The sequence below is a fragment of the Antedon mediterranea genome, chromosome 11, assembly GCF_964355755.1.
Source record: "Antedon mediterranea chromosome 11, ecAntMedi1.1, whole genome shotgun sequence".
Lineage (NCBI taxonomy): Eukaryota > Metazoa > Echinodermata > Crinoidea > Comatulida > Antedonidae > Antedon > Antedon mediterranea.
In genome coordinates, this window is record NC_092680.1 from 19,013,593 (window position 1) to 19,032,117 (window position 18,525).

An 18,525-nucleotide genomic window follows, 5' to 3' on the forward strand; every position below is an offset into this window, starting at 1 on the left:
GTGTGCTTGCTCATGCGCAAAAGGCAATTTTACTGGCGAAAATAACAAAAACAAACACATTTTTAAAATGTCAGCAGCCGTAGCGCACATGATGTTTAGAAAGTTAACACTCGTTCACAAAGCGTTTTGTAATGGAACCATAGCTATTGAAAAGAGATTTGCTTCAGGAATTAATTCCCTTATATATAGTGAATATGGAGACCCGAACAATGTTATTCAGTGCGTACTTAATTCTATCTAGTCCTAGTAGGCTTTTAGGCTAGTTAGGCCTAGAAGTCAGTTCGAACGATCGTCGATGGTAAACCTGCCCACCAACCTGCCTGGCTGGCTGACACAGCGCTGGCTGACACAGCGAGCGAGATACTTTATGTAGGCTAGGTAGGCCTGTGATAGGGGTCTGGTGTAGGAGGAGGACGACGAAAACTTTAGGCGGCCAGCAGGTCCTCGTGCCCTGCCTACCAGCAAGGCTCTCGTACAGACTAGGCATATTTATTAAAGCTAGGTAGGCTATATAGACTAAGTAATTATATGCAACCAGTCATAGTTTAGTTAGCAAAAATAAGATAATTAATATCTAGCTATTTTTATTAACAATAACTGTAATAACATTATTTTTGCAATTTGTTGTTGTGGCCCGTGGGTATATGCACACAAGGCCTATCGAAATGACTACAACAATGTACAACCTTATATTATTTATATTTTACTTTTTAGGCCTATTTACAGTTTATGATCATTGATGAATAGTAGTACAGTAGTTGCCTCTCACTGACACTGTTAGTGTCATTCAATTTATCTAATTCTTTTTGCAAGCATATACAGTAGCTTACTGTATATTAAGTAATTGATAGATGTTTCTTATTTCCTTCAACATTTAACAAGATTAAAAAAGAGATTAAAACTATCATTTTTCATATACATGATGTTTTAGGTTGCAAACAGACAATAAGATCCCAACATTGGATGAAAATTGCCTGCGGATTGAAATGCTTGCTTCTCCAGTCAACCCCGCTGATATCAACACAATTCAAGGTTTGTTCTTGCATCATTATTAACATGGACAGCAATAAAGAAAGCATACATTACAAGGTTTAATATGTTTATTGTGTTTTAATAAAAGGAAGATATTATGTTCATCTGCTTCAAGATTTTTTTCTTTACTTTTTCAATTCAATTACAGGAATTTATCCAGTTAAACCGCCTCTACCTGCTGTGGGTGGTTTTGAAGGTGTTGGAAAGGTCATAGAAATGGGGAAAAGAACATCAAATATAAAGATAGGAGATCTTGTAATACCAGCTATAAATTCATTAGGTAAGGTTTATATGTCTCCTATTTTGCAATCTGCAGTATATGCTGCCAACGTTCATACCAATTGACCAAGATGCATAATAATTGTACTATTATTTAATAATATGGCAATAGGTTGGTTAAAAACTCTTCTCTTAGAAAGTTATTATCTTCTGTCAGAGGTCACAAAATTGAAAAATAAAAGGATAATTGAACTTTTAGCAAGAGACAGACTTGAAATGTCCTTCGATTCAAGAGACTTGGTTTTCTCTGCTTACAGTCTTCGTTCTAGAGCTCCTTGGAACTAATTAATCTATGATTTTAGTGTTTTTCAATATACAAGTTTATTAGTCAGTCACTGCAATAAGGAGTGCAGTGTACGATCATTCCAAAAACAATCTTGCTAGATTATTTTATAAGCAGGTTTTTAAATAGTAAAACAAATGGGTATTTATTGCAGTAACTACAGCAGAATAATTTTAACATTGTCCCTTAAGCTCTGTCTTCACTATGAAATTTATTTGACAATGTGATATGCCCATATATCGACATGATGATGTCATATCACTATTATATTTGGGCATATCACCACCATATTTGGGCATATCACCACCATATTTGGGCATATCACCACCATATTTGGGCATATCACCACCATATTTGGGCATATCACCACCATATTTGGGCATATCACCACCATATTTGGGCATATCACCACCATATTTGGGCATATCACCACCATATTTGGGCACATCATACTAGTTTGATAGTGTATACAAAGCTTTACAATTTCTAGGAACATGGAGAAGCCAGGTTGTCTGCCCAGCTGAACACGTTTCAGTCATTCCAGAAGGAACGCCCTTGTTGTTTGCTGCCACTTTACGTGTTAACACATGCACGTCATACAGGATGTTGGCAGATTTCCAAGATCTTGAAGCAGGTAAATTTTTGTTTCCTAGTCCAGTAAATTCTGGTCTTTTTAGTAATAATCTTTAGCTGAAAAACAATTGTATAAACAATAGGTCTTGTGTGTAACAGTACATGCAAAAACAATAAATACAAAAAAAAAACAAAATTAAGAAATCAAACTTATTAAATAAACAAACTAAAATGATAAATTGAACAAATCGTCAGTCGTGTTTTAATAGCTCAATTTCCTTGCTTTACAGCTTTCTACCCTTTTTATAACTAATTACTGGAAACACTGTTTTTAAAATGGTTTACATGATGGAATATTATGGCTTAAATCCTAGGGCAAAAATATATCAATATCATATCAATGTCTTTTATCTATTGTAGGTGATACTGTGATCCAAAATGCTGCAAATAGTGGTGCTGGTCAGATGGCTATCCAAATTGCAGCAGCTAGGGGGTTAAAAACTATTAATGTTGTACGAGACAGGTAAGACTTTAAATAGCCATTAGTCAAGTCGGTTGGCCAAGCCAGGCAGGGACAGATTTGCTTAATAATTTTGTTTTCTTATGCAGACCTAACATTGATGAATTGAAAGATCATATGTACAGTCTTGGTGCTAATATTGTTGTCACAGATTCTGAATTGAGAATGTCATCACCAGAAAAACTTCTACCGGTAAGAAACAAACCTATATATATGTAAATGTATTTAATGGTCTTCAACTTAAACTGTGTGAACCTCTATGGACAGCACAGTGCAGTACCTACCATAAGAGATGATTCCCTACTCATCATTATTATGCACATGTGCATTTTATGTATTCAAGACCAACTATTTCATGTCCCATCCAAAGGATGAGTGCAATGAGATTAAAGCATCTAGCTTATGGATACAATCAGTATGGCACAGATAGGTCTTGAACCCATGTTTCTCAAATGCTAGGTGGAGTTCTTACCATTATGCCATACCACTCACTCTGTTCCCAGCACTACACTCATTACATGGTCTACATATGACAGCGAGTCTGGATGTCTAGTTCAAGAAAATGACACCTAAAGTGTCTTGCCTAATCAAGACATAGGCCTACTCCTATAAATAGTTATTGATTTTAAATCATTTTGTTTCAGGGGCTACCAAGGCCTAAGCTAGGTTTAAATGCTGTTGGAGGAAAGAGTGCAATAAGTCTCATGAAATATCTCCAGTAAGTACAATGTATGCATTTAAAAATATCATTGAATGTTTAGTCTAAAAGGGCTTTAACTTAGACAATACAAGTAAACACTTATGTGTTCAACATTCAAATTGTATAGTAATTACAAAAAGATAAATTATTTTGCTGTAGACATGGTGGAACCATGGTTACGTATGGTGGAATGTCAAAGCAGCCGGTTACCGTACCAACAGGAATGCTGATATTTAACAACATCAAAGTAGTAGGATACTGGATGACAAGATGGCATGACCGCAACCCAAATAGTAGGGGAATATTTACTTTATATTCTAACATATAAAATATTGTAGTGGATTTCCCCTACTAAAAATAATGGTTTAGGCCACACCCTCATATTGGCTGTGAATGGCTGATTTATTGGGCCTATGTGTGGCTAATAGATTTTGTTGATGAATGAAAAGAAAACAAACAGTTCTGTTTAGGTTGTCAGAGGGAAAGACCGGCATGGTTTGCTAGCCAGTTGATCATAGTAACGCACAGTAACATCTTTTTTGATTTAAAATTAATGGTTGGTTGGTGTCTAGAGTGCTCTCTGTGTATTCTCACAGTTTACCTCATAAGAGTGAATTTTTAACTTAGTTGTTTAGATTCTTGCCTACTGATTCAAAGATCTTGGTTTCAAATGCTTTTTTCTTCTCAGAAATACTGTATTCGAAATAAAATACCACACTGACTCTGCAATTATTTCTGCTTAAATGTTTATAATACAAAACTCTGAATAGAAATATTGAAACATTTTCTTTAGAAAAGTATCATCAGTTACCATCTCGTCTTGCGACGATGGTTGGTTTAAACAAAAAATAATTAAACTAAATTTGTTTTTAAGGTGTAGAAGCTGAACGAATGTTTGATGAATTATGTCAGTGGGCAAAAGAAGGACGACTACAAATTCCTCGACATCGTCTTGTCAACATATTAGATTACAAGACTGCTATTGAGGGCGCTATGGCAGATTTTACAACTGAAAAACAAATCCTTGTTTTTGATCAATGAATAAAAACTATTTATATTTATACAAAATATAGAGTTTATCCAGGTAAGCAGAACTTATAGACTGGTGTAAAAAAAATTGATCATAACTTACAAAGAGGTGTTCTGTCATAAACAAATATTTATAAAAGTGTATTTTAACTTGCTAACCCTTGGGCTCTAACCAAGGTTGCTAGCTTGACCCCGCTTCCAAAAATCCTGGCGACGCCCGTTGTATAATTGAATTCTGGCTGTAGAAACCATCATAAACAGGTGTTAGCCACACAAGTCATCATATCATCATTTCAGTAATTCATTATTAATGTGCTTAATATGAAATACAACCATCGTATGAATGTATTAGTCACTGTCGTGTCTGATGTATATTTATCCACAATAGACATACAAAACCGTGCGCAAATATTATAAACTATCATGTAAAAAGGTGCCTCTTACATTTGGATTATTCCATTCTTTTATTTGAGTATATTGTGTTTATTTTACCTTGGATTGTTATACTGGAGAACAAAAATCAACAGTGAGTCTCCATTCCTCCATTAAAAAAATATTACACCTAATCCAAAAAAACAAACAAACCTGGCACTAAAAAAACGTCTATTTTAATGATTATTCTGAAAAATTTGATGGAAAGCAAATAATGAAGGTTGATATTAATTCATATTTCTGAAGAAAATCATAATCATAATGATTATACTGTTTACATACAATATATAATAAATGGTATTTATAACAATAGTAATAATTATTATTATTATATTGTGTATACATATTGTATATATCCAATCTGCAGAGTACTGTTTCGATCTTATTAGATCTCGTCAGTGCAACTCAGATTTTGAAATAAGTACCGCAGCACAATATATAGGCTGAGCCAGTTATGTAGAACATGGCACACTGATTATGAACATAAAGAGTGCACGAGCGTGCTTTGCAAAATGCTAATAGTATTCACAACAAAAATGTACTGTTTCGAAAAAAGAATTTTGTATAAAACATCATAATATAGTAGAATGTAGAGGAGGGTAATATCCAATCTTTAGACACATAAGAAAATTATTAGTGTGCTTGTCATGGTCAGGTAAAGGCGTTGCGTTTTCAGCTCATCTATTCTTACCTCACAAGATCTATAAATAAACTTTTAAATTTTACATTTAATGCATCTATAAATAATAACTGTAGAACTGTAGAATTTTCCCATAAAAACGAATTATTTAATTTTAAAAGTGTATACTGTATTATAATTAATATAAAAAATAAAATTGTTTAGTGTAAATAACTGTAATTTGATAATACCAAAAGTATGATTGTCCTGACCATAGAACAAGCTATCCATTTATTTTAACGTATGAAAAAGGCAAATTCATTTTTGAAAATAAAATTCGAGTTTATCCTTTTGGGAAATCTGGAATTTATATTCATAGGCAATTCTGTCATAACAGTAAAATCTAAAGGTTACAACATAAAACAAAATGAATTTTCAATACAGTATATATATTTTTGTTTAGAAATAGAAATTTGGACACTATTCAGTGGACACCGTTATTAGGGATACCTTAGGAGTTAGGAGGATGCACCCTCTGGATCCCTCTCTGATGATATTTGGTTATCAAATTTATTGCTCTGACCTTCACAAAAAAAGACATATTTATTCAGACTCATGGTGTTAAGGTAGTGTTATGTGCAAGAGTACATATTTTTGTGTCTGAACTGAAAAACCGATACAAATGCTTGTGTCAACTCTGTTTCAAAGGTCCTCTAAACATTCTGTATGACAAGCGATAGAAAATTCCAGGGTTCAATCCTGATGTAGTGCCAGGGTTTTAACTCAGGATTCTAAGCCTCAAATGAGACTTAGTTTATAAAGCATAATCAATTATAAAATAGTTAAAATCCTGCTGTAATTGGCGAGGTACTCTCTATTTGATATAAAATAATAAAAAAATATCACATTATAAACTCAAAACAAGTAAAATTGCAATTTAACTCATAACTCAGAAATTTAACTCCAATAAAGTAGATCATGTAAAAACATATCTATAAACAATTAAAAAAACACACCATAAAAAAAATCCATTCTTTATATTTTCTGTCTAAAGACAAGACAAATTTATTCCAGTGTGAAAACCATCAAAGGACAGTTTAAATAAATAATCAAACAGTGTCTTAACATGTATTCCACTGAAACAAAATCTGTTAACAATTTTTGTATAATTTTTTAATCAATAATATTACTCTCAAGTATTTATCCACACATTACAATTTGTTTATAGAAATTATCTTAGCATATTACATTATCCAGTTATGATTTTTATAATTAAATATTGATTGAACATTATATTTATAAGTAGATAGGTTCAAACACATGATGAAAATTTAAATAAATATGAAGTTTTATGTATGCTTATCAACATTATGACAGTCACATTAGTTTTCACATGCCTCTGTGAATTAAATATATTTTTTATGATTTATTACCATGAAATTTATTGTGAACATGTGGATAAATTCTTGAGCTAAAACGTATCGCTTTACAATTATATTTACAAAACGTGTTTTATTAAAATAATGCATCAAAAAAATTCCCTAGATTTTTAAAATCTATTTTCAACATTAATATTGCTAAATGTGTGTGATCATTAATATTCTCTAATGAATATGCATTACCCATCAATGTTTATTCATATTTTCATCTTCATTAATGCACTTTATTATTTCATTCATAGCCAAACAATTGATATAAATGAATATTTATGTATTCATCATTTTAATGAATTATCATTTTAATGGTTATTCATCATTTTAATGAATACTCATTAAATATTTTAATTCATACTATTAAGTATTATATTCATAACCATTCATGAATATTCATTATGAGTAATAAATATATCTTTAATTGTGAAAGTGGCAAGTAGCGTTGGAAATTCAACGTCTCATTTATCAATGTTATTTTTAAATGTTTTCTTAAAATTAGACAATATATTCAACAAAATGAAGCATAAATATTTGATTAATTAAAAGATATAAATATTTTTTCATGTGCAAGAGATTGTCCTGAAAAAAGACTACAAAACTAACAATAAATACTACAGTCTTAGACAGCTTATGGCCAACTATTTAAAAACACCAAAATATACTCATTTTACATATATCACAATGAGTAATAAATATTCGGTAAATAAAATGATTTTCTTTTTGGTACGAAACTAAAATTATTTCTAAATAGCACAACGCATACAAATAAATAAGCAGACAATAAGTGACATTAAATACATATTTTTGCACTTAAAATATTGGGTCATAGGTCACTGTATCTATGTACATTTTAATCAGTTACTGTTGGATAAGATTATCACTGAGAAACAAAACAAAAATTATAAATTACTAATAAAAAAATGACTGAGTTGATAAATAAGATATGTATGAAATATAATTCTTGTGAAATCAACATGTATTTATTTAATTTAACTAAAATGCTTAATTTATTGAAATATGAATTGCCAATTAGCAGCACACATAATCGTAACAATGCCCAGCAACAAAACACTGTGTGAAGTGAACGCGGTTAAACAGTACATTTATTGCACAAAGTTAAATCAAAGACCAAGACCTAAAACCTAAAGCCACATAGATCTACACAATCATGTATCTCTGAGTTTAAATCAAAATTTAATCTTTTCAATCACAATTTTGAAAAAAAAAGTACAAAAATACCTCCTTAAAACTGCTTTAAAAACTGCGGTTAAAAAGGTTAAAATAAAATATTCATTGATTTTTAAATTTTCTCATTTAAATTTCATAAAGTATTTGAAAGTAAATTTTATTTCTAATGAGGTTTTTACCAATGCTCTACAATTTTAGTAGAATTACTAAATAAACCTCATCTATATAAAAACTGAAAGAGTGTGACTGTACAGGTAAATGTGTTCAGTGATGATAGCTTTGTGCTAGCTTGTGTACACACTACAATTAGCACATCTAATTAGTTCTGTTTTAATTGCACAAGCTTAGAGAGTTGAAATGAAGTTATTTAATATCCTAAATAAAAATATTTATAAGTTTAAATAATAATGAAAGATTTTTGCACAAGACAAAATATGTACCGATATTGATACACTTGAGTTGTCACTGATGACTTCCAGTCACATGGTCGCAAGTGTCATGATGTAACCAAGGCTGCCATCAATGATGAAATGAACAAAAAAAATATCTGAAAGGTGGTATGAAAAAGTTAATCACAAAGCATTCACAATTTTGAATGGTTCAACCCAAGCAACACCAAAAACACTTAATATGAAATGTTATTTTGTGAAAATTGCTATCCTTAAAAAATCACAATGAAAGGTTGTTGATTGGTTAGTTTTGCTGCAGAAGTAAATTCTCGAGTTCTTCGGCAGATCGGTAAAGGAATGCAGCTGATTCACGGTAGCTTGTAATCAAGTTGCGTATTTTGGTGATTTCTGACGGACTTAATTGTGTCTTCGCTTTCTTAATGCTAAGATCTGTTGGCCCTGAAAGTAAAAAATTAACAATTTTTATTAAACTTTTTGCAATGCTAAATTGTAGTTTGTTTCCTCCCAAAATTAATTAGTTTTACTAGCTGTATATAAAGTAGTCAAATTTAGATGCGGCAGATGAAGTAGTTTTAGTTTTATCTTTTTTTCTATGGTCAAGTGGGTGGTTAAGACAGGAGCACTGTAAATCATATCTATAAAGTTAGCATAGGTTCAAAGTTCTCCTTGACAATTGTTCTGGTGGTAGACTAGTGGTTACCCCAGGTCACTGATTCAGCCCCTATCATTCATGGTAGGCGCTGCACAAATCATGTCCAATTCTTTTCTTCACAGTAGTAATTTTAGAGAGCAGATTTCAGTTGTAAGAAATAACTACTGCATTCGTTTTATTTATTGTTTTATTTTTATTGTTGCTGTATAACAACAGATATTGCTAACAATCTCGTAACTAGAATTTTCTTGCATCAGCGTGCCAATGCCACTTTAATATATCATTTATAATCTCCTTATTAAACTTCAAAGGTAATAATGTTTAAATCCCCTAGTGTGTATATATAAATATACATTGTATTGCAAATAAATGATAATATATTGACACTAGTTCATGAATGAAGGATTGAATACAATTTATTTTGTGCTACAGTATGCATGCCAAATTATCATTTTAATATTTTTTATATCTTAGCTCCCCTTTCAGTGTGTTCACTGCAGTATGCGTGCCAAATTATTTTATTTTAATAATTTTAATTTAGCTCTCCTTCTGTCGCATTTCAATATGTTTTAATGGTGTTTAAGGATTGTATGGAGGTGTTTTTCAACATTACTCAAATTTAATTCAATTCAACATACAAATAATACAGAGCTGCATAAAAATCTATGAAAGGCCAAATGAAAAAAAAATGAACACATACTGTAATATTTTATACAATTTAAATTGCATTTTTGAAACACCATATTCAAATTATTATTAAAGATTGTCTTACCATTGGCAAGAGATGGATGCTGAGTGTGCTGACTGATAATGGGTGATTGACGAGAGACTGGTACCATCGTGGGATAATATGCTTCGTGGGATACGCCATTTGAGTACCTGTAATCCATCGGTGGGGGTCTAGGTGACGGTTTCATTGGCTCCTCGTATATACGCGTTGTCGGTGCAGGTGGCTGAGGTTCAACTTGTACTTCCGGCTGTTATTTAACAAAGTCAAACAATTATGAATTGTCTATGAACTTACAGAACATATAAGAAAAGGAAATAAGCTAAGCCTAGCTAACAGTTGTTTTGGGCCAGATGTAGGGTTTATTTAAATCATGAGGCAGCAAGCAGTCTGGGTTTAAATAAGTTGTATGAAAGCTAGATATACCTAGGATAATGATACATTAATAATTATTTTTTAATAATGGGAAAAGATTACAAATTACATTATACAGTGTCAAAAATATAAGATTCATAAAAGTGGAAATGAATGAATAAAATGACTAAAAAAGTCAGGATAATTTGCAAGACCTGGGAAAGTAAATAAATTTAAATATAATTTGAACTTTGTGACTTACATGTCCTTGTTGTTGCAGTAATTCCATCCTAATTCTTTTGGCGTTATCGCTCTCGCTCTCGCAAGCTGCGGCCAGAATGTGCTCGGCTCTGGCTGATGTAAGATGAGGTGGGGTCGGTCTCAAAGTCTGCAAGAAAATAAATAAATATAAACATTAGGATTATTTTAATATTAACCAATATAGAGATTACTTATTTATTATCATTTTTAAATTGGGAATAACAAACGGATATCAAATAGAATATTTCAATATTTATTTTATTTTAAGTGTGGTCTTCAATAGAATAACAATTTGAGTTTAACCACAATTTCAGGATCTACAGATATTGACCACTCATTATATTTAAAAAAACACTTCATACAACAACAAATCCAGATCTAATTACAAGGAAAATAAAAACGAGCTACAAAGCTAGTTAATGCTATTGACTTGAAATCGCTACCTCTCAGTTGCATACCGATACCAAACAGAAAATTATATAATTTTGTTCAATCTTTTTACTATTATTCAAATAAAAATTACAAAAATAGACTCCCTTTGAACTATATGAGTTTTCGGACTACAAAATAAAGACACCAATCTGGCTTAACAATCCATAAAATACAAGCACACAAACTTAAAGTTCATTAATCAATTTGTTCACGTGGGAAAATGTTACAATAGACAATATGGTTATATTTTAAATTTTAAAAACAACTAAACAACAACAGATATTAATACAACATTTTATAAAGAAATCGCTAACCTTTGAATGTATGAAATGAATACAGAAACATAATGAAATAAAACATTATCCAATACAACCCTAAAATATTTTATTACACAATGAAATCTAGTCAGCTTCTTTTTCAAAGTTTCAAATAACATGATGTTTTATAAATTTAATACAGAATCAAATAGTATTGATATTACTGTACACACCGAATAATATATATACGTTTTTGAATAATCAAAAAAATAAATAAATGACTATAATCAAATTATAAAACCACACAAATTAATTGACAAAAATTGTTTTAAAAATATAAATATAGTAGGCTTATGAAGTAATTCAGATTATGTCTAATATTTAGAAAGTGTTAGGTATGCCTCTGTATACTAAGAATAAGAATACTAATAACAGATAAGAATTGTTTTAGATTAACGCTGGAATTATCAAATTATCCTGAAAAAATTATTTGTTTTAAACTGTAAACATATTCTTTGATGATTATAATACTCACTGTTTATTATTCATGAGTAATCCTAGTAATTGTTCAGTAAACAGGGAGGCAACAAAATCACTTTAAAGCATGCAGTTCTTAAAGAACATAAACCGCTGCAATAATTTCCAATTTTCTCTTGCTTGCTAGCATAATGAACTAACATTGTCAAGAATGAGACTATGCAATAGGGAGGTCAAGCCACGCACTGCTTTGTTACAGCTCAGCCAAATGCAAGACAAAGGACCTCGACATAATCACCCAACAAGCGAAAAAACAATAAAAACAAGCGAGTTATAAATAATAAAATATTTAAAAACTACCTGATTTCTTGTGGCAATTTATCTGATTCTCCGTCCAACACGTGGAACAATAGGATTTTTTGTTAGCTAAGCTTCAACGACCGGCCGTTGAATTGGATTTATGAATATGAAATATAATTTGAGGTGAAAAACATGATGCTAGTAAATAATCATCTGACCTTGAGGAATCAATTAGAAGCCCTCTAGATAGTTGTAGCCATCTAGACAGGAAGTGATCATAAGGCTTATAGTACGGAAAAAAAATCCTGCTGTGATCGTCACAAGATGACTGACAGTTTGACACTTTTTGACTTTTTTATGAATTGGCAATTTTTTAAGGATTTCTTTTAATTTTTATTATGATTGACATTACATTAATGTTGACATTTGTATTTTAAACATAATTCGTATTATAGATTTAACATTAATATTCTTGTTATTTTTTTAATAATTAATATTTTTACTTAGGATTTTATGGTAGTACATTTTGTTTTATTTTAACCTTCTATTAAAAAAAATCATGAATTGAATTTTAGGATCATCTTAAACTGTATATTATTGAAATTTTTCTATAAAAAAAATCATGAATTGAATTTTAGGATCATCTTAAACTGTATACTATTCAAATGTTTCTATAAAAAAAATCATGAATTTAATTTTAGGATCATCTTAAACTGTATACTATTCAAATTTTTCTATAAAAAAAATCATAAATTCAATTTTAGGATCATCTTAAACTGTATACTATTCAAATGTTTCTATAAAAAAAAACATGAATTCAATTTTAGGATCATCTTAAACTGTATATTATTGAAATATTTCTATAAACAAATTTTTATTAAAATTCTTCAATCGCAATATTTTAACCGTATATCAGGATTTAAAATAAACATTTTGTTTAAGATAAAAATATGGATTTTTTGTCACTGAAGAGACTAGATTGATTTAAATTGATTGAATCTATTTATAAAATATAATTTATTCAGCAGAATAGCATGTTCAATCAATTATACATATTGTAGTTGAATTTTACGTTGAAACAAACATGATTTTGTAGTTCATCATAAGGGTAAATGCTGCCCTCGTTGTTCAATTTTTCACGAGATACAATTATCAATCGAGCCTAAGAATTTTAGCCGTTCGTCTTATCTTAATAGCACAGAAGGGTTGAATGTTATTTTTCATAATATTAAATACGTTTTTTTTGTAATGTGGTGAAACAGCAAGCCTTGTCTGGGATATTAAATAACCAAGGGAGTTGACTGCACCCGATCCCTATGGAAAAGCTAACCAGTGACGACATCCACGGCCTAGTAATATAATATGATTAAAAAACATTATTGTCTCTTGTCAAAGTTTTTACTGTACAATCCATACAAATTTAAAATTTTTGATTAAATTGAATTTAATTATGTATACTGTGAACCCTAAAAAAATACTACAGTATACTTAATTCTAATTTGACCACCTTAAATAATATGTATATTCGACCGGGCTGTTACTTAGATAATCAGATTATCTATCTGCTCAAACTCCTCACTGATTTTATGGTAGCAGCAGGAGATCACTGCGAGGTACTGTATTGTGAGTGACCAGTTGAGTATGCCTTATGTGCATAAGCAACTTCAGAATATACAGTACTGTGCTTAGATTTGTAAAGTTAAAGGTATCTTTACGCCACTGAATGACATGCAATACTATTAATGAATTATTTCACATGGTACCATGTATAACATTTTGTAAGGGAATAATTTACAAAATGGTGGGTTGTCTGTTTGGTACCAAAGAACACTTTCAACATAAAAAAAAATATGCCCGTCATTCATCCTCAAATGCGTACTGCACCAGGCCTCATGCAGGGTATGAACCTGGCCAGGTCAGATGACACAGACCCTGTATGCTTAGCCCAGCTTAAGTGTTTTGAGTACCTACCAAGATTTCAAAAAAATATTGGGGAGAAACACACAAATGAGTCAGCAGCGAAGGAAATGATTTAAGAGATGTTAAGCCTGTAGGTCCCAAAGAAAGATAAAAGGCTGTCTAATTTGAGTGATGTAAACTACATGTCAAAAGAAAACATCTCTTATAAATGGCAGTCAATGGTGGGTCTATCATAACCTAAATCATACTTGTTTGTTAATGATAAAAGGGAGGTTTCGCAATCTTACGAATACGATAACGAAAACGGATACGTCACGCACACGTATTCGGTTTTCGTAAGCCAGTAAAAATCTGTTTCGCATGGCAACGAAATATTGAGAGCGCCGTCCAAAATATGACTGCGGTAAATTTAAGCGAAGCGCAGGTACGTGTTGCTTGGTGCTTGGCTGCCTAGGCCTAGCGTAACATCAAAGCGAGTGAGGACTTTAAAAACTGCTATTTATCAAAATTGACCAGGCATTTTAGTAAATTACTTTAGTAAATTACTTTCAATAAATCTATAATTATATTATAATCATGAATAATTCCTGATTCAAATGCAAAATGTGTAAAATAGATTAAAAACTATACTCGTTTTGTAGTTACGAATATGACTGATGATATTCGTAAACACGAAAACGCTTTACAAATATGAAATGGAGATCAGCTCAAAAGTTTCACAAATGTGTGACGTATCCGTTTTCGTAAGGTTGCGAAACCTCCCTAATAAGAGTACAAACACAGCCTATAATTGTCAGAACGGCGCTACGCAATGGAGCGCCCTTTGATATACAGTATGGGAGGCATTGTGACAGCCAGTCTATTATTCACCCTCTCCATTTCAGAAATCATGGATCAGCCCTGAAGTCAGTACCATAAAATATTTTCAGCCTATAATCTTCACACTCTTTTAAAACATTGCTGGAAAATCATCTTTAATGTATCTTAAAACACACTCGACTACTACTACTTCATAGAAAGAAGAACTCTCTGTAGGCCTAAAGTGTAAATTCTGTACTATCAAAATCAAATCAACGTTTTAAATTTTAGAAATTAAAACTGACAATGAATTGTCAAATATGGTTGAAAAGCTTTTCTAGAAAATACTTGGAATCTAAAGGAAGTTATTTAAAAGACAAACTAAAGTATGAACATGTTAAAAAGAGTATCCGTGTTTAAAATAATTACATTTCCGAAGTCCCACCCTATTAAAAAGAGGTGTCTTACAGTTTACCATCAATAAATTGAACACGGCTAATTCGCCTAATGCATTTTTAGCTTGTCCATAATTAAATTTTCTCGTTAAAAGCATAGAATGATGGATGGAGATCAGTATACCGTTACCAGGCAAGTGGCTTCATTTTACTTAGCATAAATTGCTTAAAACGGCGAGTTTAAAATTTTGACCATTTTGAATAATATAAGATTGGAAAGTCTGAGAGTGCTACCAATGTGTCAGTTCACATAAAATTATTCCAAATTTTTCCTGGTTTTAAATAAAAGGTTGGGTAATTCTAGTTTTTAAATTGCTATTGAGAATTATCTTAACTACAACCATTTTGGTAGCAAATTTCAAAATTTTAAATCGAGATTTCCTGTTTTTTTTATAGCTTATTTCACGTTTAACGTATGCATTCAGAGTTAAAATTAACAATTGCCACTATGGAACTGTATCTTTGTGAATTTACAATACACACCAAGATAAATATTGATTTTCCGTCTAGTTTCGTAATCTTGTACCGCTTAAACTAGCAAATCCAGGTGGGGGAATGAAATATATTCTTATTAAGAAATAGTCAATTCCAAAATCGGAAGATATATAAACTGACTTTCAGGTAGACACAATTAAGGAGAGTTGACTGTACAATTTTCAGAAAAAATATAATTATAAATAAATATGGTACACTTGAGTACCACTACCATAATTTATAGTACATTTAAAGTTCAGACACTGTACTGTATTTTTGTTTGCATTGTAAATATGGTATCATATATCTCCAGTTGTGGTATGCATTTTTTTGCATGGTAAATATAGTATCATAACTCCGGTTGTGGTATGCATTTTTTTGCATGGTAAATATGGTATCATAACTCCGGTTGTGTTATGTATTTTTGTTTGCATTGTAAATATGGTATCATAACTCTGGTTGTGGTATTTATTTTTTTTTCATGGTAAATATGGTATCATAACTCTGTTGTGGTATGCATTTTTTTTGCATGGTAAATATGGTATAAATCCGGTTGTGGTATGCATTTTTTTTGCATGGTAAATATGGTATCATAACTCCGGTTGTGGTATTCTTTTTTTTTGCATGGTAAATATGGTATCATAACTCCCGTTGTGGTATGCATTTTTTTTGCATGGTAAATATGGTATGGTATCATAACTCCTGTTGTGGTATGCATTTTTTTAGCATGGTAAATATGGTATCATAACTCCTGTTATGGTATGCATTTTTTTTGCATGGTAAATATGGTATATCTCCGGTTGTGGTATGCATTTTTTTTGCATGGTAAATATGGTATCATAACTCCCGTTGTGGTATTCATTTTTTTTTGCATGGTAAATATGGTATCATAACTCCTGTTGTGGTATGCATTTTTTTTGCATGGTAAATATGGTATGGTATCATAACTCCGGTTGTGGTAAATATGGTATGGTATCATAACTCCGGTTGTGGTATTCTTTTTTTTTTGCATGGTAAATATGGTATCATAACTCCTGTTGTGGTATGCATTTTTTTTGCATGGTAAATATGGTATCATAACTCCTGTTGTGGTATGCATTTTCTTTGGATGGTAAATATGGTATCATAACTCCAGTTGTGGTATTCATTTTTTTTGCATGGTAAATATGGTACTGTATCATAACACCCGTTGTGGTATGCATTTTTGTAATGATAACTATGGAACTCTCATTGTGCAGCCCTCCTATAATTTACTTACTGAATCTAATCCATTAGCGTCTCTCTGTCTTTTCATCCTTCTACAAGACTTGAGGTATGTTCTTATTCTTTTTCTAGCTCTTTCGTGGAACTCTGGAAACTGTCTGTAGCATGCCTCCAGTATTGCCTGTACTTTGTCTTTAGGTTGTTTTGAGATCGGTACCATTCTGTCCAGATTTTCATCAACAAAAAGCCGTACAAACATCTATAAGATATGAAACATAATAATGTTATTAATAATAAGAATAAAAAGAAACAAAAGAAATCATTTGTTATTGTTTTAATCACTAATTCAGGAAGTCAAATAATTTATTTACAAAAGGGAAAGAACCTTTCAAACAGGTAACAGAGTGTATGTCTGAATACTGTGGTTAAGTTTTGTCCTCTCAGGTGTACCTCTTATTATAATAATTCATAAACAAATCCAAAACCACAATTTTTCATTTCCTTCTAAAAAATTATTTACAAAGTTTTTAATATATTACATTTTTAGCCTGAAATATATAACTACAGTAACCCAAAATAACTGGGAAACAAACTCTCCTCTTCTCTAAATATATTCGGTTAAATAAAAACAAATAATGTTGCTGAATTACACACTGCCAATTATTGAGCTTCAACACTGTCTAGCCTCATTAAAAATGATTCACTTAATGCAATAAACATGAACTGTTATTAGTGCATTTAAAATTTGATGGTGTAATAGGTTAAATTTCAGACTTGCTTCAACTTGTGCTGTATTCTTATCAGTGAGATTAATGTATGGAAGGCAATCACTGCCAAAAATACAATTACAAACATACAATGAACACAACACAAAAGCACACAACATAGTCGGGAAAATTAATGTGTACAATATGACCATTGATATTTTTCGTAAATGCATTTGTAATTGTATTTTCGGTGGTGATTGCCTTCCATAGCTATGAATGTAAGGGTATATTAATGTAAATGATAGTATTTTGAACATTTAAATACAGTATTATTATTCTAATAAAGTAGTGATAACTGAGTAATACCTAAATTAAACTCTTTCATAGGTAGAATCTATGGGTGTTTATAAAGGATGGGAGGGAGGAACATAGCTAGTGGATATCAACATCATATTTTATGTATTTGTTGTAGGCTTACTGGTAGAACGGTCAAGCTTATTTACGGACTACGAATGATCCACCATTCTATATTGACTGACTAGCAGGCAGACTGACCAACTGATTGACCAAACCAATTAACATATGGTGGACAAAATTACCATCAACTGAATCAACAACCAACCAATTGACCAACTGATGGAACAACCTTTTGATTGGCTGACCAAGTACAGTAGACAAGCATTTTGTTACTGAAAAGCTGACTGAAAGATGTTGACTTAAAGAAGAGCTTTACTGTTTATCACTACTGATTGGTAGGTAAAAACATTAATATGTCTTTGTTGGACTGAAGTCATCATTAATGAATGGGATGCCCTTTCAAGTTTCAACAATTTGTTTTTGACCTATCACATAGATATATTGTGGTGCTCGTCGTCCAGACAGAATCCAATGAAGCAATGTTGAGTACTCAAGTCATGAAGCACATCCCTACATGCGCAAAATTAATTAACATTGCATAACTAGGTCATAGGTCATCACAAATTGTTCCCTAATGCTGAATGATTAACGTA

General features: G+C 31.3%; 2 protein-coding genes across 4 annotated transcripts in view; one reads left to right on the forward strand and one right to left on the reverse strand.

Moving 5' to 3' along the window:
* On the forward strand, positions 1 to 18,493 carry LOC140062107 (enoyl-[acyl-carrier-protein] reductase, mitochondrial-like). Of its 2 annotated transcripts, none has more exons than XM_072108159.1 (10): positions 1 to 219; positions 932 to 1,032; positions 1,181 to 1,312; positions 2,085 to 2,228; positions 2,588 to 2,690; positions 2,777 to 2,879; positions 3,332 to 3,405; positions 3,547 to 3,680; positions 4,262 to 4,471; positions 17,988 to 18,493. In XM_072108159.1, the coding sequence occupies exons 1-9, from the start codon at positions 68 to 70 to the stop codon at positions 4,426 to 4,428; spliced, it is 1,110 nt and encodes a 369-aa protein (XP_071964260.1). In that variant the 5' UTR covers positions 1 to 67; the 3' UTR covers positions 4,429 to 4,471; positions 17,988 to 18,493. The 2 variants fall into 2 exon arrangements, with proteins under 2 accessions (XP_071964260.1, XP_071964259.1); XM_072108158.1 differs by lacking the exon at positions 17,988 to 18,493 and adding an exon at positions 9,913 to 10,051.
* The window catches only part of LOC140062104 (nucleolar protein 4-like), a 59,898-nt gene continuing 48,888 nt past the window's right edge, over positions 7,516 to 18,525 (reverse strand). For both annotated transcript variants that reach the window (XM_072108153.1, XM_072108154.1), the window contains exons 7-10: positions 16,864 to 17,067; positions 10,494 to 10,619; positions 9,923 to 10,127; positions 7,516 to 8,936 (exon numbers count right to left, since the gene is read on the reverse strand). In XM_072108153.1, coding sequence (XP_071964254.1) covers positions 8,782 to 8,936; positions 9,923 to 10,127; positions 10,494 to 10,619; positions 16,864 to 17,067 — 690 coding nt within the window. In that variant the 3' untranslated portion in view covers positions 7,516 to 8,781. The remainder of the gene's footprint in view (positions 8,937 to 9,922; positions 10,128 to 10,493; positions 10,620 to 16,863; positions 17,068 to 18,525) is intronic.